Genomic DNA, 23,340 nt, shown 5'->3' with positions numbered 1-23,340 from the left:
TCCCTCAGAAACCAGAAGAATGATAGCAGTGGACATTTTTTTCCCTTCTGCCAGGCATGGAGGCACACGTGGTGGTCTTAATTACCACTAGGTGTTTTAATCATTGTTACTAGCGTGCTCACACTAATTTGCAGTGAGTTATTAGTGTGCACCACCAGATCTTGCATTCAAGATCTGTGAATTTCCCTTCTCACAAAAAGGCAGCTAGAAAAGCTGAGTTTACACTTGCTTTATTACAGAACTAACCAATACAGCTTCAGCTCTCTGCACACTCACAGACACCTCTGGGAACTTGTTTCCCGTGGCTGTGTGGAAATCACACTTCCGAATGCCACAGTGAAGTGAGGGAGACGCAAATGACTCTATCATCTCCTGCTATTCTTTTGCTCATCTGCCTTTGGCCGATGTATCTGGGGAAGGCTAGGACATAATGCCGCTCGAAGTATAACCAACAATCCTGATGATACACACAAGGAGGCACCAAAGTTCATTTGCAGTGAACCAGACAGAACGCAGCACGTCTTCTGTAGACACTTGGTGGGTTTTCTCTTGTGGCTACTCTGACAGCTTCTTCTCTAATAATTGCTTCACCAGAACAGGATTGGATCGTCCTTGTGTTTCTCTTTGTACCAGGCCAATTAACTTATTTAGAACTTTTCGATTTCCTGCTTTTATCGCCATAACCTTTAAAGAAAAAAAATGAACAGACACCAGTATTACAGTAAACCCAGACATTTTCACTCGTTCACAGCCAAGGTGTGAGTATTTTTGTCCTTTGGATCACTGTGGCAGAATACTATATTTTGGGCTAAGATGTTATTTATAAAAACTGCCATCAGCTTTGCAATAAGCTCCTGCTCTGCTCCCATGAGACAACAGCAAGTCCCTACAGCAGCAGGGCCTTACAACTAATAGAAAGATCTCCTCTTATTGAAAAAGTCAGAAAACACTTTTGGATTTTAACAGTGTCTGCAACTTGAGCAGCAATTTCCTGGAAAAGAGCCAGAAAAATGAGACTGACTTCTTTTTGCTGACAGGATCTACCTTTTTACTCAATATACTGTTCGGTTATAACAAGTAATTTGCATTGAATCACAATCTATTTGATAGTATTTGTGAGGTCCTTTAAGCAAGGAATCCTTTGCAACATAGCAATTAATTAACCGATCAGAAATACAACCTCCTATCAGACAGCTAGTGTTTGATGTACAATCACCTGCAAAATAGCAAGGGCCATACTTAAAAGCTAAGTAAAGACACTGAAAAAAGCACTGGAAACTTCACTTGCAGGCATCGCTAAAGGAGATGCTACTGCTGAAAGACAAGCTTCTGGCCTTCATATTGTTTGTGTGGCAGGGAGGACATTCTCTACATTGTCAGAGTTACTGGGCAAAACACGATAGCTTCAATTAAACAGGATGTCATATTTACAGATATTAAGGGAAGGATGGCGAACATATGAACCACCCACTGTGCCAACACCAAGCACAAATGCAAATATCGCTACTCATTACGGTATCTGAATTATTGGCAGTCTAAAATCTTCTCTGTTAATGTCACAACGTGGCAAGGACTCATTACTCCTGATCTGCTAGAAATGACCTACGTGGGGCAGAATACAGTACAATCCAGACACTGCATTTTCATAAAGTGCTCAGCGCTGGCTTGAGCAACTGTTTGCAAGTTAGTTCATTTTAAAGAAAGTTCCTATCAAAAAGCAAGGCATCCTTTCTTTTTTTCCCTGTCAAGTGCTCAACTAACTCTATTTTGTAAGGTAAGCTCTCACAGCAATTTAAAGCAATGAATTACAGGTCTTCAAGGCAGCTTTTGCCTTGGTGAAAGATCACCTGGAAAAAGTAGGGAAGTGAGGCCATTCTACTGCATTTGGCTTGACTAAAACAGTGGAAAACAGAGAGGAATTACATTTTCGGAGACAGCATTATTACTGAAATGGGAGTGTAGTTACGGACCTTTGGCTTCTGCACTTCCCAATCAGTTCTAATGTTCTTTCTATCCACACTTGTGCTTCTCTACCCATCTGAAAATACAGCAGCACTTTTACCAGCCTCTGCAAATGAGTCAGTCTGATGGAGGTCACGCCGACCTCCTGGAAGCTCATTTTCTTTATCAAAAGCTCTTGCAGAGCTGTTAGCATCCCCCAATGAGATCTGGGGTGGGTGGTATTGTTCTCAAAAGATGTTAATGTTTGTTCCCAAATGGCAAATGTATCTAGACAATGTTTATGTTAGAAGTAAGCTATTCACTTCTGCTTTTACATTTTCGCTCCAGAGAACATATAAGCGCTTGTTTTAATTTTGCTTTTTATAAAGCAGATTTTAGACTCTGTCACGATGCCTTCCCACTCCTCCCCTTCATGATCAACAAGGTTTTTTTTCCCGGCTCAGACCTTGTTAGACCGATGAGCCAGGCAGGCTGCTGCGTGTCCTTCCAAGGAGATGGGGAAGAGCCAAACCCCCATCTTTCATACTGCAGTATCTGCGCTGCTGCCACAGCCCAGCAACAGAACAGCAGAGGGGACAGCAGCTCTGGAGCCACCGATGCCGCTGCCACAGGGGTCCGGCTCCTCCCCACCCCACAGACATTGTCAGGCAGGAGAGCCAGCTAGACTCATCGCTTTGGCAGTGGAGGGAGACAGGGACATGGCGAAGAGACAGATGCAAGTAAAATTTTTGCCTTGCCAGCCCCTGATACAGTCTCTAATTCCATAATTAATATATGCCTTGCTGGAGGTAACTTCAATCTCCAGCTTCAGAACCGTTTGACAGTGTTACCCTAATATCACAACAGATGACATAAAAATCAGAGTTATGTGGCCGGGTGGCCAGGTCAGGTTAATGGCAGTATAGCTGAAGAGGGAAAGAGCCCCACAGTTTTGCTTTCCTGCATTAAAATTTTATGGTCTCTCAGAATGACTTAGCGCATTAGCCAGACTGGTAATTTCTTCTGCTGATCATTTTGTGTATGCTTCCATTTCCAAAAAAACCACTTAGTAAAATAAGGAAGGAGAAGAAAAGCCTGATAATATCTGAGCAGCAGCTTTAATGCTCCTATACTGGCTCTAGAACTCAAATGCCAATCAAAAGGAGAAAAAAAAAAAAGGCCATTTTAACCCCCTTTTTAGTGCCACAGAATGCCATAGCGCACAAGCTTCCCTGCACCATCGTAATCACCTCATTTTCTTGTCCATCAATCACCGCCTGGCAGATCTGTTCAAGCTCTTTTTGATCCTGTATCAGTTCAAGTTTCTGTTCTTTAACAATTTCAAGAGGAGTCTTGCCTTCTCCCTTCCACAGTTCCGCAAGCACCTGAAAATCACAGTGAGTAGTGGAGGTCAGTGTCTTGACGTATCAATGTTGTTTACATGCAGTATTTCAGTTACTGATCCAAGAAGCCAGATTTTAGTTAAAGCAAGAGCAGATTGTCTAAACATGAACAAACCCGAGATTTAATCCTGTGCCTCACTGAAAGAGCTCTTGTACCCTCCCTCCTCTTCTGCATCCTGAAATAAGAGAAAGCATTTTCACTCACTGCATGCGTGCAGGTTAATGGTTCGCAACTGGTGCTCTGCAGCCTACCGCAGGCAGTACTGGGAGCTGCCCGCTACTACCAGGGATGGGACCTGTTCAGAGAAGTTTGCCAAGCGCAGCCCCTGTCTACCTTGCTGCACTGAGCCACCGCTCCCTCCCTGGGAGAGGGGGGCACCACGGCAGAGACCGTCACTGACTGCAAGGCTGTTCCTCAGGCAGTACTCGCGCTCATCTCGTATTATTCACCAGAACTGCCTGAGAGCGGTAAGAAAATGCATTTCCGTGAGAAATGTCTCTGCCCGGGAACTGACGATTAGCTGACTATCGTACCAAGTCCAGTCCCAGGTAACTCATCCCATTACCAGTCCTCATCAGTAAGCTGTAATGAGGATACGTATGACAAAGCAGAAGAAAAATAGTGCCGAGCAGAATGAATGCAGCAGCTCCAGCCCACCTATGCATCACCTCCAAGTACTGGAATGCTGGGCGAACCCAGGCCTCCGGAATAATCACTCGTTAATGCTAGTGTGTTTTCCTACGCTGTAGCAGGGCTATCATCCTGGAATAAACTTGAGAGAAGAGAACATTTATAAAAAACCAATTTCCTTGGGCAGTCATTTTCTGTATTCCCTTTGCTCTTACTTCAGAGCTGTGGGAGGAGACAAAGACAACCCTTATTAAAACAGCTGCTTGTGCTCCATCCTGAGCTGAAGATATAATTGTATGTTTGGGCCGTTGCTGTGTACCAATATGGAAATGGATGTCATGTCAAAATTTCAGCGTTAAATACTCACTGTAGGATGAAGAGGCTGGGATGGGGAGACGAGAAGGGGCATTCAAACTGCATGTTAAATAATTAGCAGGGCAGCAAGACAACTTAGGAAAAATGAAGCATGTGGGATGGTATCTTAACTACCCTCGCAATTTTCTTCAGCATGAAGAATTTTCTGGTACAAAAGACCTTCAGTTAAACAATTCTGTAGCCACAACAGGTATTTAAGAACCACGCATTGACACAATTCCTGCAGGAGGAGATTAGTTTGCCAGCAGTACCCCAAAGCTTTTTATGGGATCTTATCACTCTGTTGGAGACCTTGAGAGAGGGAAATGACATGCAGCTGTATTGTGGCAGCTACATCTTGTTTTTTCCCAGTAAGAAGGTTAAAGGCAGATCACAATATTAAAGTTACTGATAAGCAGGCAGAGTTACAACCAGTATAAGTAAAGCTTTCAGCTGTTTATATCTAAATAAATTAGTGCAGTATGTGATGTCTTCTACAAGATCTTCCTTCTAGTGCAGTACTTAAAAATCATCCTGCCACTGCTACCTGGAATACACCTAGAAAAGAAATACATCCAACAGAGATTCAACCTGTCTGCAGCTGCTTGCCTTTTTTTTCTTGCACTCCATTGCTACCCCAGGCAGCCCCCTCCCGCTCCTTCCCTGAGGGACCCAGCAGGAAGCTTTCTGTCCTCAAGGCCTCCCGAGGCACCGGGACGGTACATCACCCCTCCGACGGAGCCCTGTCCGCTTCGCACAGCACAGCCCATAGCAAAACACCCTGGAGAGCCTCAAGTGCTGCGCAAATCAGGGGCTGGACAATGAATAAGCCATATCGCTCTCGTGGAAAAAGGCAGATGTGACTTTTAGGACTGGTATGTATTCAAGCAGGATGCCATGGGCTGCAGGAGGGGAAAATCTACAACAAACAAAATCTATACAGCCGACCATGGCAGAGTTACCCAGGAGCAACTCATACATCAGGCTGACTTAGATCAGGGGCAGGACAGCTTGACAGTCAGAGATCCAGCTCTGATTCCCTGCTATTCCTATGCCAAATGTCTCCTGGCACTGAGAAAAGCTTGCCCATTGAAAACCTTGAAGGCACCAGATTTTCCCTGTGACATCTGCATCATGTGTACTTTTCAATTTGGTAACAAGCATTTCCACTTAGCTAGTAGAGCAACTATGTTATCAAGGCCCTTGCTTGTTTACAGGTATGTGGGAAAGCAGAAAGAGATGTGGCCAAGACCTGTCAAAGATGCACTTTTAAAAATGTGTTTCTCCACTTGGCAAGGAGTACGAATCTAAAGAAAGCAGAGTAAAAAAATGATTTCAACTCATTTACACAAACTGCCTGCACCAGAACAGGAGGATCAAATTATGAAGTCTCCAGAGCCAAAACGAGAATCTCAGGCCTCATTTCCATTACTGAAATCTCAGTAGTTTCTACTATTGATTCTTGCCTGAGTGTGATTAGATTTTAATGATGTTCTGCGGTCTCTACCTACACAGGCATAGCAGCAAACCATTGGTCAAGATGAATTAATCAGGACTTGCACGTCTGGCTGCCACGGGCATCATATCAAACATTTTGCAACTGGTAAACGTGCCAGCTGACTGCTGTGCCTGAGAACACTCCAACTGGAAACCCTATCTGCAGTGATTTGCTGCCAAGGGTGGGAGGGAAGCAGCAGGCAGTACCACTCGAGTCAGTCCTGTGGGCATCTCTCCTTTCCAGTGATGGAAGCCTCGATGTCTGGCAGTTGTCCCTCAGCCTCTGACAAAAGTGAGGGGCAGGCTGGGTCCAGTCCTCCAGATGGTATAGCCGTAATTGTCAAAGCAGATGGTTCTGTTTAGGTTTGTGTACTGCACTCATTTCCCTGCTATCTACTTTAAAGCAGGGGTGCCAAGTGGGTCTGTTGAAGTTATTCCTATGTGGGTGACCTATGCAACTGCAGAAGCAAACAAGACCTGGGGTCTGCTCTGCTCCACACCCTGCTACAGATCCCCGATGAACATGTGACAAAATGGTGTCCATGCAGAGTTGCTCCAGCATGGCTCTCAGCAGCAGGGGCAAGTTTCTGCTTCCCTGCCCCAGGAACCAGCCTCCTCCCACAACGCCGTAACTCAAAGGCAGGCCCCTTATGCCAGAGATGTACTCACTGCCAGCCCTGCAAACAAGGACCGTGGCCCCATCTCGGGCATACTCCCCATCAGGCTGGTTTCAGCCCTGGGTGAGCAGCACCAGCACCTCCTACCGTCGGCTTCAAAGCGGTGCCTCTGGGGTGGGCCACAGCATGTGCCTGTGCAGGTCCCCTGATGCAGGACACGCTCACCCCACAGCCCTGCACACCGGCAGAGCTGGAAGCTGCTCCCCTTTGCACAGGCACACCAGCCTGAAACTGCTTCGGAGACCCCTGGAGTAGGACGCTATATTTGATGGCAAGTTGGGCGTGAGCTCTGTAATTACCTAAGTGGTAATTATGTAAGCACACAGTGCCCTTTCCTTGGCATATGCATCCTACCATACAATGTTCTGTGTCTATAATCAGTGCTCACAGCTTTTATCTGCCTGTGTTTTAGTGCCTTATACAGCAGCGACCAAACACAAAACCTCTTAAAAAATTTAAACTGTTAACAGCTTCCTGCAGTGAGCATGTATGTGTATGCATGTCTGCGCACTCACCCCAGCAAACCTTTCCATCCTTTCTCGTTGGATCTGTCTCTACCACTGCAGTTCATTCTCCCCCACCCCAAGTGCTGCAATTCATCTGCCGTTGTGTATATATAGCCCTTTCTGCCCTCGGGCCATCCAGTATCTCTGCCTACTGCTGAGAATTGTTATAAACATTTGTTATTCTTCCGACATCCAGGCAACCAAAATAGTTTTCTAAATGTGGCAAGGTTTCTGCAGTTTGATAGCATCACTCAGTGATGGCAAACAGTATTGTTATTTCTCTGTGTCCAGTTTCAGAACACCGAGGACAACATGCACGTTACAAGGAGTTGGTAATTAAACAAGAAAAGCATCTCTGAAATTCTTGACATTTCATAACCTGTCAGAAGTGCTGGCACACAAATAAATCACAAGGCAAGAAATTCCCATAGAAGGGCATTAGTACCCTGTCTCTACCTCCACCAGGAAGCCAAGAGTTAAGACTGGAGTTCTGAAGCTTCCCTTTTGAATGCAGACACAAAACTGATGGGTGTGCCCTAACCCCGCAGGCACAGAACCACTCTGCATTCCAACGCTTTTCCTATTAATACTTTATCTCCTTTTTGAAGCTTTTACTTTTCCAATCCAAAATTTCCAAATGCACATGCCTGAAGTCAGGCACTTAAATCCTTATTTATGACACCTGTCATATGTAGCTGGCTATTCACAGAAGCAGACCAACACAAGGTTACTTAAGAACCACAAGCATCTCCAAAAAAGAAAACTAACCAGGAAGTTTAAGTGTCTCCAAGCAGGGTAAAGAGCCACATTTGCAACAGTTACACTTGGTTATAATCATGCAAAAACCAGTGAACTGACTTCAACACTATTCCGAAGTTGTACTTGGATTAAATCAATATGTGCTAGAAAGAGGGAAACCCGCCCTGTGTATTTCAGTGTTAAAAGCTTGAAAGCAGACAAGGCAAGTTAAATATCTTCATTAACAGTTTCACTGATGAACACCTGAGAAGAGGCAGTTATCTAATGTACTTGTCTAGAGGATAATAATTAATTGAAAAGACAATGCATTCCACATAAATGAGCTGGCAAAAATTTAAGGTGAATGAGAGATTATTCCCTATCACAAAGAAACTCCAAATTTTGTCTATAGACACAGCAGTCACCGTACCCATCGTAAGCAGTTCACAATTTTAGGTACAGATCATCAGGAGCTGATTTTTCAGACTGTCCTAAGCAAGATGATATTTAATCAGAGGGGAAAACTAGCTTTACTGTCAGTACTTGCTTGAGAGATCCATGATAGCACTTGCTCAAAGAAGCAAGGATAAAAGAAAGGCCAGACCTCTCCACTATTTGACTCAGGGGTACACCAAAGCAGAACTCTTTTTGTGACTACACTCAGGTGAATTATATCCTTTTCTACATGCTAATGCTTGGGAACGTAGACCTTACTGTCCCTTAGTACTGAGTAGATACTCTCAGCTTAACTGCAAGTCATGGACTAACTCCCACTGACCTTTCACTCAGGTCTGACTTGAACTGTGAAACTGAGATCTAGTGTCCAGTCTGTTCAGAAACAGGATTTATTTATTTGACTTCAGTTCACATGGCTTAAACCTACTATTTGGCTTGTGCCCCCTTCTAACACTGAATACGCAGATGTATGTGTAAGATTATACACATGCAAGGCATTTTCATCTATTATGTGTATATAGTAGATACAAAATGTATCTTTCATCAACACTCCAAATAATTTCCTTTTAAAGCAACTGATGTACTGGTACACACTGATTGACTATGAAATTGCTACACGAATGGAGTAAGCAGCCACAGATTCAAAGGACAGTAAAATCAAAAAGGTACTTACCTGCTTTGCTGCTGTAGAAGAAATTTCTTTTTTTTCTAGGAGGTTCAGAAGGTCAGCCAGGAGAAAAGAACTGACTGGGCTAGGGAAAAAGGGGGCAGAAGTTACCTCAGAGAATAAGGTGAAGTAATATATCTAGGCTACTGTTGCTTGCCTAAAGATCACAGTTTAGCATGACAAGCTAGTATTTTTCCTCATGATACACTATATTCAACTTTGGTATTGATTGCCTGATTATGCCTTACCATTGTCGTATTCCAAAGAAGGAAGACTCTGATTACTACTCTTAACTACATGGTCCTCTTCTCTGCAAGGTATTTGATTAACTTCATTCAGCATGACAGCATCAAGGCCTATGTAGTACTGTCTAGCATAACAAACTTCACAGATAATAAATAACTAAAGCAGAAGCGAGCAACGGAGTGACACGATACTATTCATGGTACATGAGAAAAGGATCACTTTTGTTTCACCCCTGTAGTAATCAAGAAGCCTGACCTTTCCTTTACTGTAAGGGAATGTTGTTTCAAATAACTGAGCAGGTCTTTTAGAATCCAGCCGATCACTTTCTTTGGCTTCATCTGGGTCTGTTTTACCACATTTTCAAAGAATTCTGTTAATCCATCTTCATTCTGTTTAAGAAAAGTTAAATGCATCAAAAAGATACCAGAGTGCAAACATGTTTCATTATATAATTACATTTGGAGTATAAATACTCAGTCCTAAAGTAAACTTGGTTTTGTGAATTCACTGTGAAGTCACAAGACTTTGGAGTAATTTTATTAACATAACAGCAAACAAACTATGTTACGTCTAGAATAGGTACCTACAGCTTATCTGCTGGCCTGTCTGTTTCAATGGAACTTCCAATAAAGGACTGATCTTTTTTGCTTAACTCCTCCCTAAAATTAGCATTTGGGGAGAAGCTTTCTCATCTCCTCATGTGTTCTAAATATGTATAATGCTAGAAAATATAATGCTGCCATCTAACAGGCTGTCATGCTACCTTTTACCAAGAAGAGATTTTTCTTGAAACTGTCTATAGATATTTCACTCTTGATCTTGCAATCACTTCTACTTATTTTGGATTGAAGGAATAAGTTTAGCTTGCATTCACCCTTCAATAATATGGAAAGGTCACACTGTAAGAAGCAAGGTTTTATTTTTCTAGTTTTTTCAGAGAAGCTATGCAAGCTTTTCCACAGCACCCTAAATGCTCAGAAGGTATGACAGTAGGGGATTCAATTTATAGCCTAAGTGAAATCTGAGATTGTTTTTAGAAGAACAGATACTGCACAGCCTGTTGAATGCTGTGCCGTTTGTCATCAAGGTATTGATGGATCTTTAACTGTAGCACAGAACTCAGTAGGTCTACTGAAGGCTGAAGAGATATTAAGTGGCAGCTCCTACCTTTTCAAGGAGGAATCCAAATCCAGCATGCCACTGGACTTCTGCAGTGTGTGGCATAAACACACAGAGGACAAGCCAGCTCTCAGAAGTTGTGAGAGGTAACAGTTTAGAGACAGCCAAGGAGCTATTCTAAGTATACTATCATCACAGCAAAAACATTTTCCAAGCACGTACTGACTGCAGCCAGATCTCTCTGAACAGTTCTGAGCAAAAAGAGTGCAGGTACACACTAAACCAAAGCCTGACTTTTCCACTCAAACACATCCCATCAAAACAGTCTCACTTGCCCTTGTTTTTAAAGGCAATTTATCACCATAGCAATACAGAATTTTAGACTTTCTTCCTCAAAACTTTCACAACACAAACTTCCAACAGCTGTAGATACCACATTTTTCATTGGTAATGATGTATGGCTTTTGAGAAGACTGCAGACTACTGCTCTCTGTTCTGTGAAAGAGAACAAAATGTACTTAGATTAATGGTTGATGTGCTGTAACACAGGTGTGACAAAAATCAGACCCGTCCCCTTTACCTTGAGACTGTGAGCAAAGAAACCAAGTTCTTGGCCTAGGAAAGCCACCGAGGTCTTTTGTAAACCAAAGTAAATCTTGTAACTCCCCCTATTTCTCTATCTAATACACACAGACATAATTCCCTTCTTTTCCAGTGTTCTTACAAATTTAACTAATGGTTAATTGTAATTTGTGATCAAATAACGTAAAATCTAAGGCTAAATAGACTAGAGGAACAAATTTGGCTTAAAAAAACCAGTAAAGGAATGACGTGATTACCAAAGTACAGTAAACGTGATTAAAAACTGCAATGTGTGTTAAGTGGACTTACTAAAATGATGCATTACTAAATACTGTACTCTTTCTAATTCACCTTAGGATTCATTAGCACAAACAAATACTGATTATTTAAACAGCAGGTTCCCTTCCACAAACACACCTGTCCAATTTAGGTAGGAAAAAGTGAGCACATACAAATGCTGGTTTCTTTATACATGCTGCAGAAGGTTTTACAAACACTGCAGGCAGAGTAGGTCTAGCTGCAACATTATGCACATGAAAACAATGTCTGCAGATGCCACATGTCTGAATGCAGGCTACACAACTCAGACACAGCATGTCCAACACTTTCATCATGTATAGGCTGGAGAGCGCATCTCTAGCAGTGGGCACATTCAGATTTCTGGATACCGACAACCTGGCTGGAGCTACAGCTCTGACCCTGCTGCCAGTCCTTTGAAAATCAAGGACAAACATACCCAGCCTTCACATTTTAATCAGATGATTCCAGGCAGCAAGAGAAGAAACGCCCAGGAATACTCAGACAGACAGACTTATGTATGCTACCAGGTACCGAACCCCATACTCACTACTCATGCACATAAAACCAGACATATTCCCCCAAATTCCTTTGCATTTTGTTTTAGGTTCTTTAAAGTGACTGTCATTTTCTGTAGCCAAAGAGTAGGAAAACCCAGCAATGCTAGACTGAAATGAATACGGCAGAATGTCAAAACATCAAAATGACTGACAGAAATGAAACATTTTCCTTATTTTCTTGCCATATTAGAAAAATGCAAGCATAACTTGATTAGCTTCAATTTCTAGGTACTGTACTACTTGAAGTTGACTTTAATTTGTTCTGCATTTTGATCAACTTTCTTCATGCCAAATTCACTCCAACTACCAACACACACACATACCCGTCCCTTGCGATAGATCTGACCTGAAAACCACTGCACACACTAATGTGCTGGTTTACAGGAACGCTAACTGACTGTTCTCACTTAATTCTGAATAACACATTTTAATCTTCCTAGAAGGAAAAGCAGAAATCTGGAATTGCAGCACCGTGTTTGTGATCCAGGCCCACTTGGTGCTCCCACTACACAGCAAATATGCTGTAACTTACTCATTAGTCTCACTAGCATGAAATCTGACATACTAGTATTTCAACCAGATGCAAATTTCTTTCTTAAACATGGTTTAAAAAGATCATTTAATAGTACTGAGATGTCAAAAAAACTAGTGGTAGAGTGATTCTAGATGTTTTTTAAACAAGTTTAAAACAATACGTTATTTTACAAAATATGATGGGTACAATCTTTTAGGGACATTGGGTCTGTAATGCAAACTTAGGTTTTTAAAGACCAATGTTTCCCAAAGAACTGAAGAAGAAAACTACATCAATGTTAACAAATAAAATGTCATTTTCTGCTTTCTTATTCCCATTTTCACCATCACAGTTCCCACAATAACCAACTGTGAGGTAACAACTGCTGCAAAAATGTGCAAGATTTTCAGGGAAAAAAACAGAAAATCTAGCTTATTAAAGCAGACAAGCAGAGCAGTCAAAGAAAGTTCAAACTTTTTCCTACAGCTTCTTATAAAATGATTTAAGTTCTAAAAATAAGCATAAAGTCACCTACACAACATGTATGAGCACATCATGTCATAAACAAAATGGTCAAAACCAACTTCTACAGCTTCCCACTTTTGACTGTTCAAAGGATTCACCAATGTAATTGTTCCACCAAAGCAATAAGCCAAAGCCCAAGTAGAACTGCCACTTTTATCTGAGTAAGCAGGGGAACAGTAAATGTACAGGAAGACTTGGAATTCAGATGAGAAAGGAAGTGATCAGACTGTTTTTTTCTAATGCTGTACTGTGACAACTGATCTATTTTTTGGTTGGACCTCCCCGGACTTCAGCATGCTTTTTGAAAACAAAACGTCACATTCATGTCTATGCCAATACATCGTATTTTTTTGACTCAATAGGAAGCAAGACAAAAATATTATAATACCATAACTGGCAAAGTTGTCAGAGATCCTTCTTGACTGAAGTATTTGCCAGCCTACCAGTTTACACAGCAAAGTAGAATTGCATGCAGAAATTGAGTACCCAAATACCATGGAGTCTATGTGGCTCAAAGAATTATATCTTTACAAATAAGAAGGGTTCTGCATAAATAAAACCAGAAACTTCATTTATTTTTGCAATTTATACAAAACTGTCAAAAATGTAGCAGTTTACACTTAAGAAATTTCAGATATAAAGATATTAATAGGTAATGCTCTCCTTCCATTTCAGTACGTCTTGTAATTACACAAAGCAGGAGTCTCAGATTCTCAGTACTGCAGTACGTCCAGGTAGCTATTGTATATGAGAATAAAGCTCATGAAGTAAGCTTGGAAACGAACGTGCATGCTGAAGTATGGTATTGTTTTATTATAACTTTGGCGCATAATGTTTTATCTAACAAGTTGGCGCAGAACAGAGATTTTGCATTTTAGAGTCATCCCTCTACCACTGCCATTTATTTAATGAGCACTCCTGGGTGCTCTAACCTGAAAGAATGCTCATTAGATTTGTGCATCTGGCCCTATCAGCAATCTTCTGCAACTTCTGATGTAAGCTTAACACAGCGATGGACATACCATTTTCAGATGAATTAAGGTTAACTAGTCTCCCAGTGAACAGGCAAGCAACTTTTATGGAGAGTATACATGCTGACATTCTAATGCACAATAAAAGACCCGCAATGAAGAACGTGTTCACTTCATGCATTCAAATGGATGCATTATCTTATTGCAAGCTGAATCCCAAATTTCAGCTTGGAGCTCATTAATTGTCTTATATGTTGCAAAAAGGAAAAAAAGTTAAAAGGGAAAAAGCAAAGGCAATAGTGGATTTCAGAGAACAGCTGGAAAGAAAGGGCAGTTGATGAGGCAAATATATAGGGCTAGTTGATAGAGACCACAGAAACTACACAGCAGAAGCCATCACTACTAGCAAAACCGAAATGCGCAAGAAGTGGGTTGATGCCACGTGAAAGGAGTGAGTGTACTGGGTCTGGCTGGGATGGAGTTCATTTCCTTAAGAGCAGCCCGTAGGGTGCTGTGTTTTGGATGTGTGAATAAAGCAGTGCTGACCACACATCAGTGTTTTGGCTACTGCTGAGCAGTACTTGCACAGCGTCAAGGCTTTCTCTTTTTCCCACTCTGCCCCCCACAGCAAGTAGGCTGAGGGTGGGCACGAAGTTGGGCAGGGACACAACCTGGACAGCTAACCCAAATTGACCAAGGGGATATTCCATGCCAAATAACACCGTGCCCAACAAGAAAAACTGAGGGAAGGGGATTTTTGGGGAGGTAGTCACTGGTTGGAGACTAGCTGCACATCAGCCTATTTGTGGAAGGTGGTGAATGACTGCATTTGCATCACTTTCGGGTTTTTCCCTTCCTCTTTCCTTAACTTATTTAACTGTCTTTATCTCAAACCACAAGTTTTCTCACTTTTGCTCTTCCTATGCTCTCCCCTGTCCCCCCTGGTGGCGGGAATGAGCGAGCAGCTGTGGTGCTTAGCAGCTGGCGGGGGTCAACCCACCACCAAAGAGGAGAAAAATAAAAGAAGTCAGAAAAAGAGTTCAGGACCTCTCTGCCCTTCTGAGCTCTGTTTATTTTAATATGTGAGAAATATGTTGATGTGAAAAAATGCATGCATGGACAGGAATACCGACTGTGACATCACATTTTCCAGCTTATACAATGAAATAGAAAGGTAAGATACTGCTGACACTTCTTGATGCTATCACTGCAGCCTCATGACCTTGATGAGACTTATGACTCACCTGCCCACCAAACAGTAAAAGATCTGCAACTCACTAAAATGGCACACCACCACAAGAGCAGTTTTCCTAACAGCTTTCTTCAGAAGAATAAACCTTTTTTTTCTGTAGAACCAGCTTCTGTACAAGTGTATTAAATTACAGACACACAAAGGAAGCATATTAGGTAGTTAAGTTAGGTGCACTGCTCTCCCTCCATTTACAGTCAAAGGAAAGGAACTCCTCCAGAGGACAATTTAAAAGTACTTACGGTTTTGCTCTGAATCTTTCTCTAAAGTCCTTTTCTTTCTGTCTCCACTAATCACAGAGGTAACCAAAGCAGGACACTGTCCTAGCTTAACTGGCTATGTGAAATGGCTGATCTTGGGTGGGTATACTAATTCCCCCCCCGAGTTATCATGGGCAAACAGAGATGATGCAGCTTGTATTTAAGAAGCTCAAAGTCCTTTAGAATAATTTTGGAAGTTATGAGATTTTGCTGTCACTTCCTTATTTATATCCGTATTTGCCACATCCTTTTCTTTCTCATCCCCTCTTCTGAATGTAACCCTGGTAAATTGCATGGTGAAGATCAAAGTTGATGTTGTACAGCTGTTTTGTGTATTTATCTAAGAATAAGTGTTTTTTTCCAAAATAATGTGGAAGCCACATCAACTGGGACATGTGAAGCTGAAAGGCTTAAACTTTGGGTTTTGCTTCTGCAGTCAGGAAAACATGTCTATTAATTTGTTAAATACTGACAATGTGCCCAGCCTTGTACCAGACCCAAAGACAAGAAGAGCAGGCACTTGCAGACAAGAATTTGTCAGCAGGAAGTTGTACATTTGTTGCAGTCAGTCACGGGTGCATCCATGTGTAGACAGACAAGATCAATATTAAATAATAGTTATTTGACTGCAGCTTGCATGAGAAATGCTTCTTCTAGGCACACTGTGTTTGGTTTCTTTTTCCCACCCTGCTGTGTATATGGCTCCAAGGGACAAAGTATGCATTGGACATACTTCCAACTAAAAAACATCCATGAGAACTGACAGCTGGTTAATATGACATTTGTAAATCTTTTCAAAAAATGTGCAACTTTGAAGTTTTTAGGCTTATTTTAGCACTTGATCAATAGACCTACCAATAAGGTGAAGCTGTGTTCAGGAAGAATCCCATACTGTTCAACAAGCTTTGCTCTCTTCACACTGGGGAGGTCAGGAAGTCTCTCATGAATCCAATCAATATTTACCACTTGCTGATGGTTCAGATTAGCTGGCAAAGATTTAGCATCGTACAGAATCAATGGAGGAAGGTTTGGCTCTGGCATGAACCTAGTGAAAATGATTCTTTTCAGTCAGAAGCTAAACAACAACAAATAAAATTTATATCACAAGTTTATGCTTACCTGGAAGTTGTATTGCTATTTCAACCATTTAATAGTGACCATAATATCAAAAATTCATGACTTGGTGTATCACTGTTAAGTAATAAGAGATCAGCCCCCGAACTGCTGTAAAGCTCCTATTTTCTTTCTTTGAGTATTTGCCACTGATTTTCAAAGAGTTGATGATAGAAAAGGGGTAATTAAAACAGTTCTGCACCCAAAATAGTAATAAAAAATAAAAATAATAATAATAGATACAGAAACAACCCATTCCTTTTGGCATCAAGCATGAATTGTGGATCTGGACAAAATGGGAGTGAACTGGCAGAGAAAAACACAGATTTGACAGCCAACTGCCAGGAGTGATCTGGGCAGGTTGCAACCTTTTCCAGACTAACTTTGAAAATCTTGATGAAATCTCATGCTGTGCTAAAAGCAAAGTTACCGTGCTCAGCAGGATGCCATCACAGAACAAAAGGCTCCCTTAAAGAGAAGGCCAATTCAAACCATTCCAATAACTCAAATAACTGCAATTGAAGCAGAAACCTCACTCTTACATGATCAAATGAGGGGTTCAAAAATATCAGAATGAAGGACATTGGGCGCCCTTTACTTATACTATAATAATTTCTATTTCAAATCTGCCTAAACATAGATTTTAAGTTTAATGTACAATGTGTAGCAGTAAGTTACAAAAAATCTGAAAGACACCATTTAATACTAATCATAATCTTAGTACTAGTAATAATCTTTATGGTCTTTGTTTGAAATATCTTAGACTCACCAATTTTGCCTAGGTTTTCATTAATTTTCTTTTGCATTTGTTTGATTAGTCTTGTTAAATAAGCCTTGTGCCAGCCCCTACCATAATAAGGAATTCATAAAATGATCACTGCCTTTTCTGCTGCATTTCTACCAATAACAATTTAAAAAGCAGATTTAAATTTAAAGTTTGTGGGATGTTTTCAAAATCCTTGCTCTGCTCTAGTAAGATCAGTGGTAGAATATATGTAGATTTAAGCATGGAGAGGCAGGGCCTGCTATCTGAAAATCATTTCCCTCAGTATTCACTTAAAGCGGGAACAATGCTTAACTCAGAATATTCTTACATTTTATGTCAGGCATTCTTAAGAATACACTTGTACTGGCCACAAAGTAAACCTTCAACTTACCCACTTTGAGCCAAGGTACTCCAGCTTAGTTTTTGGGAAAGGTCTGTGGGTTTTAGCAGAGATGAGACACAGTTCTAGATTTGAACTACTCACAGTAGCGCTGATTTTGCTAGGTCTCTTCCCCTTCCAGTGGAAGGTAAACTTCCAATACATACTCACTATACTGACTAAGTTTACATGCCCAAAGTACTGACTTACATGTCCATTACACTTAAGAAACTAAATAAATTCTAAGTTCTTGAAATGTTAACTTTATTAAAAAAAAAATACCGATAATCCTGTTTTCCTTCTTTGTCTCTCATTGGTACAGTGCACCTAAAATAAAAGCAAAACAAGTAAGATGTGGTAAGAGGTACACCACAGAATTAGTTTTATGGCAAAAACACAAAACAAAAACCTTGCCTCATGAAGAGCAGGAGAGCTTCCTAAAGCCACTTCAAAGAATGTGTGTGTGTAAGAGGGCAGTCATTTTCACACAAACACAGCTTGATGTAGCACACAATCTTGTGAAAAAGCCTCAACTTTAAGAATACATTATTACCTGTGAGGAGACTATGCTTGTGAACATTAGCTTTAGAAGACAGAAGTTGAGCAATACTACATTACTTCTCCTGATCATGTCACTAGGTATCCATGTCACTCTAAAGCTGCTATTCTTGATGTTCCTCCAAAATAAAAACTCACCCAAGCTTGGAATCAAAGGCTCTTGTTTCATTGAGAATTGTTCCTCCGTTTTCAAGTTCTTCAATTTGCCTCTGTATTTCATAGTCTGACAGAAACAAAAGAAAAAAGAGTAAGCTTGTTACACTGCACTATTAGCTTTTGTACACTCCACTATTTCATTTTTCACTGCTATGCAATAATGGAATAGTTTGTTGTTTTAACCTTAATGAAATCAACAGCAGTAGTTACAGGCAGAAGTATCAGTCACTGTCTCTCTCTCCAGCACTGTTTCTTTCTTTGCGTGTTTTCCTCATCTTCTTTCATTCCCCTTAAATAGAAAACATTTTCTCCCAGGCACTGCAGCCAAGCCATACATTCTTCCTAGTGACCTTCCAATCACCCAGTTGAGTTTTCTTTTGGAGATGTAATAATCATCCTTTCTTGCTCATACCCAAGCTGCATCTGAACTTCATACACACTACCTACCATACTCAGTGGAAAGCAGTCATCTACATTGGAGGACACAGAGCTACTGCTAACATATTTCAGCGCTAAGCATGCTAGGCATTGAATCATCTGCCTTATTCTTCTTGCAGGCAGAGGGTTACCTCTGCAAGAAAACTGCAGACTAACACGGCTGCTATCCCCACAGTATCCCATACTAAGATTTATTCTGTCAGGGAGCAGCAAGAGCACGGCTGCTCCACAAGGAGCGATAAGCCAGGAGCGGAGGGTGACCAGCATAGGCAGTGCCCTCACTGTCTGGTGCAGTCCCACTGGTCTGAACAGCACAGGCAGAGGCATGTGCTACTAACAGGGTCCACTGACAGTCTCAGTGAAGGTGGGGGGATGAACTGGGTCCAGGATCCATCCAGGGAGTTCAGTCAGAAGCAGCAGGAGGTATGTCCAGAGACAGGATTGGGAACAAGACTACAGAACAGTTCCAAGGTCCATCAGGAGCCAGGACTGAAAAATGGCACACCTGTGATGTAGCTCAGGCAAAGTCTGAAGGCCCCAGTCTGAGCTTAAACGGGACTTCCGGACCCGTGGGCAAGGTGCATGGATGGAACACCCAGATGAAGCTAGTCAGGGCATTTAAGGCCAATTAGTGGACTCAGGAGCCTGACATATTTCATGTCAGACCACATAAAATATCTACAATGCTCCTGTAATGAAGCAACCACCATTTACCTACTGCTTTTGCCAGGAATCGTATGCTATTGATATTCTTCACTTCAGTCCTCACTCCATAAGGCTCTCCAGGGTGATGCACAGAAACATTGGCATCCACTCTCAGCTGACCCTCTGTAAAAGGAAACTTCATCAACAGAATAGTCTGCCCTGTAAACTAGAGTAAAAACCTTGGCATGCATTAATAAACTGCATGTTATGTGCAGCGCATTAACAGCAGACTTCCATATGTTCAGAAAGGAGTAACAACCACCTCATCATAGTGTTCTGTTTGTGATTCCACCTCAAGACTGCCTCCAATCATTCAAAATTTTCTGAGAATACTACTTTTTTAAAAAAATTCTTGCTCATAATTCCTCTCACAAGAAAACTGCATGGTACAGTGCAGCACAGATCCTCTAAGCCATATAGTGAAAAAAGCTTCTGATTCACAGCTCTTAAATAAAGGGCAGAATTAGACAAGCAATTTAAAATGGTGGATTGTGAGCTTCCACTCCTCTAAAAACAGCATAAAAATACCTTTTGGAATTACAATTTGATGGATATATACTACCCTAGCATGGAACACAAGAACTTACAGTTATGTTGAACAGATTTACTAAGGTGTTCTTGGAAATTTACAGCTCAAGGACAAAATGTGAGTAGTAGTGATTTTTTTTGTAATTTTCTTCCTCTCCTTCAAGAAACTGCAATCTCCTCCCTGCCCCAAATTTCCCTGGCTGCCAAAAACTGAAACTGAATACAAAGTTCTATTTAAAAGCATCCTGCACTTTTAGTCCAAAATGGAATAATGTCCTTAGAGACCTTTAATGACTAAACCACAAGTAACTCGTAATTGTATCTTTCTAAGTTTTGTCCCTCTAAAGACATCCCTTCTGAGAAGAAAAGGTTTGCCACAGTTATTCAACTGGTGGGAAAAAATAAACAGGAGAGGTTGTATTAAAAAGAAACATCATTTTTCCGATATTGCACAGTGAACACCTGTAGCCTTCCTCTTTGTTTTTTTTTTTATTTCAAATACAGATAAAAAGAAACAAACACTTACTGTTTAGATACAGTAGCATTATTAAAGAGAGCGCAAAATAGCTCAGAGTTAAACCTATGAAGACGTCTAAAGCTTCAGAATCCATTCCGGTCAATAGATGTAAATTGACTAGAGAGGCCTTGGTACACTTCGTAAAAGTAGGCTGAATGATAGCGCACTAATTTCCTCTGTCTTCATAGAGTCTTGCCAGACATGCAAATGAAGGACAAAGGTGCTGGAATGACCCAACATCTCTTTCAAGAGAAGTGTTTTGCATGTGCTCCCTCTCTGGCATGAAATGAGTACTTGTTCCAAAGGAGGAATAGTCTTGTCCTGCCCTTGCTTCATTTTGAGACATGACCAGCTTCTACTTGGATGCAGGTGTCAATGTGACAAGACAATGAAGTTAATCAGGCATAAGTGAAAGGAAAGCCAGGCCCCAAATGTTCTTAAAAAAGCTTTTTTCCTGTAAGCCAGCTTTAAGGCCAGCTTCTTTTTCTTTCACTTTGCAACGAAATCATATTTTCATCTGTTTGTTGTTAATGAAATAACACCTGATAAAACTGGGCACTTGTCTGCGCTGAATGCACAAGTAGAATGAAGGTAAAATATGAGAATGTAAAGCCTTTATTTGAAAGCAAGTAATTACGATGAGGGAAAACCACAGTAGAAAGCCCTTAAAAACACCACCTTGAAGAAAAAATCCAAATACTTTTAAAGCCAACCATACTGGAGGAAAAATATTCCCAGCACTGGAATTCTCCTCTAAAGTCAGAAATCTCACTGCAATAAAAGATATCATAGTACAATTCCAATGGCAATATTAGGGCCAAATTCAGTAGTGATAAATGATGGTATATATGTGTGTCCACGAAGGCCTTTGAAGAAGCATGCAACTGGCTGCTTAATATTAACAACTGTTCCCCATTTGACGTGTGTAACACTAGTGTGAGAAAAGATTCAGAGACATATGTAATGTTTAGCAATTATTATTTCCCCCTACATTAAATTAGATTTGCATCACTAGCCAACATTTATTGGATCCCATTTACTGGGTGATACATGCACCACTTCGACTCAGTTCTCTAGGAGATGCATCCATTATACTATGGCCTGAATTTGTTGCCAGAACAGTGAGGCCAACTGCCACCAGCAAAAATATAGCTTACGTTGTGAACACTAATAGGCAGCTGATAATATGGTGTATGTGTGGAGGGGATGAATGCCCAAAACTTTACTTTTAAAGTCTCAAGCAGAAGCCTGCTATTTGCCAGCTGTAACCATGGGCTGGTTGTAAATTTTGATAACATTAGGACTGAGCAAAAATGGCATGACCTGAATCCTCCAATTAATAGAGAGACATGAGACAGAATCACCAGTTAGGAGGCTGATCGCACACTGTGTTTCTGCACATCACCTCTTGCAAAAATTGGGGCCTTAGGGTTCCAGAAAGAAGAACTGGTGCCAAAAGCAGGGGTTCCCAAAAGAGCAAGTGGTCTCAGAAAGATAGTAGTGATCTTGGCTAGGGAGATCCTGAAGGTGGGGGAGGACCCCAAAGATCAGAGACATGCATGGAGCCAAATGCCAGGGGATGCCTAGGGACCTTGGCCTCTAACACCTGAGACTGCTGTCTGCAAGCCTGCTGCACAGCATGAACCAACACAATTTTCTGGCCCACCTCCCCAGACCAGCAGTGATCTCCCTAGTGGGAAGAGAAGTTGAGACCTAGTGAAGATAATGCTGGAGGGGAGGGAGGGACAGAGTGAGTGTGTGAAATATTCAAGTAGGGTAAAAGCCACAATCTCATTGGTTCTTAAATTAACCCTGGCAAACATATCTGCTATGCGCTGTTGTTTACTCCATCTCACCCATGACACTAGCACAAATTTACTGGCTACATCCATTTTATGACTAGCTGAGACCTGACACACAACTTACAAGATGATCCATGCAGCATGATGGAGTCCTGCTTTTCTGGAGATGGCTGAACACCTGCCTGCTGATAGGAAGGAGTGAATGAATTCCTTGTTTTGCTTTGCTTGCGTGGCTTTTGCTTTACCTATTAAACCCACGAGTTTCCTCACTTTTACCCTTCCAATTCTTTCCCCCTTTGCACTGGGGGGGGAGTGAGCAAGTGGCTGTGTGGGGCTTAGTTGCCGACTGGGGTTAAACCACAACAGTCCTTTTTGGTGCCTAACATGGGGCTCAAAGGGTTGAAGATAACGACAGACTTGATTGGAATGTGCTACATCAAATTTATAGCTGTTACTGTTTTTTAGCTATTGACAGGCTCCTGTGCTTGCCATGGGGCTTGCTTGCCTTACTGTATATTAGAGCCTAGTGCTCATTAATGGCTCTATTTTGCTTTTGCTGCTTGCTGTACCGCTGATCATCTGACTCTACCGTGCCTGGGAACATTTTGATAACAGCAATGGAGATGCGCCTGGGCTGGCAGATGGCCAGGGCATTGCTGCTGAGTGCTGCCGTGCCGGACATGCTAGAACTTCAATACAAACTGGAGTCAAAGGCAGCCAAGTGGTATGCCACAACTGATATCGCTAATGCGTTCTTCTCAACCCCTTTGGCAGAAGACTGCGGACCACAGTTTGCTTTCACTTGGAGGGGCGTCCAGTACACCTGGAACCGACTCCCCCCGGGGTGGAAACACAGCCCTACCATTTGCCATGGACTGATCCAGACGGCACTGGAACAGGGTGAAGCTCCAGAACACCTGCAATACATTGATGACATCATCGTGTGGGGCAACACAGCAGAAGTAGTTTTTGAGAAAGGGAGAAAATAGTCCAAATCCCTCTGAAAGCCAGTTTTGCCATAAAACAAAGTAAGGTCAAGGGACCTGCACAGGAGATCCAGTTTTTAGGAATAAAATGGTGAGATGGATGTCATCAGATTCCAACAGATGTCATCAACAAGATAGCAGCTATATCTCCACCAACTAGCAAAAAGGAAACACAAGCTTTCTTAGGTGTTGTGGGTTT

General features: G+C 41.6%; 1 protein-coding gene across 3 annotated transcripts in view; it reads right to left on the bottom strand.

Moving 5' to 3' along the window:
- Positions 1-214: 214 nt before the first annotated feature.
- Positions 215-23,340, bottom strand: part of GATB (glutamyl-tRNA amidotransferase subunit B) — a 45,046-nt gene continuing 21,920 nt past the window's right edge. The window contains exons 6-13 of one of the 3 annotated variants that reach the window (XM_072862645.1): positions 19,318-19,431; positions 18,148-18,232; positions 17,734-17,778; positions 16,049-16,238; positions 9,372-9,505; positions 8,877-8,955; positions 3,192-3,326; positions 215-684 (exon numbers count right to left, since the gene is read on the bottom strand). In XM_072862645.1, the coding sequence (XP_072718746.1) occupies positions 556-684; positions 3,192-3,326; positions 8,877-8,955; positions 9,372-9,505; positions 16,049-16,238; positions 17,734-17,778; positions 18,148-18,232; positions 19,318-19,431 (911 nt within the window). In that variant the 3' untranslated portion in view covers positions 215-555. Of the gene's footprint in view, positions 685-3,191; positions 3,327-4,002; positions 4,118-8,876; positions 8,956-9,371; positions 9,506-16,048; positions 16,239-17,733; positions 17,779-18,147; positions 18,233-19,317; positions 19,432-23,340 lie in introns of those variants that run through there. The other 2 variants (XR_012042686.1, XM_072862646.1) reach the window with 2 other exon arrangements.

Source organism: Ciconia boyciana, chromosome 5, assembly GCF_034638445.1.
Source record: "Ciconia boyciana chromosome 5, ASM3463844v1, whole genome shotgun sequence".
In the NCBI taxonomy this organism is placed as follows: domain Eukaryota; kingdom Metazoa; phylum Chordata; class Aves; order Ciconiiformes; family Ciconiidae; genus Ciconia; species Ciconia boyciana.
This window is presented reverse-complemented; position numbering and strand designations above follow the sequence as displayed.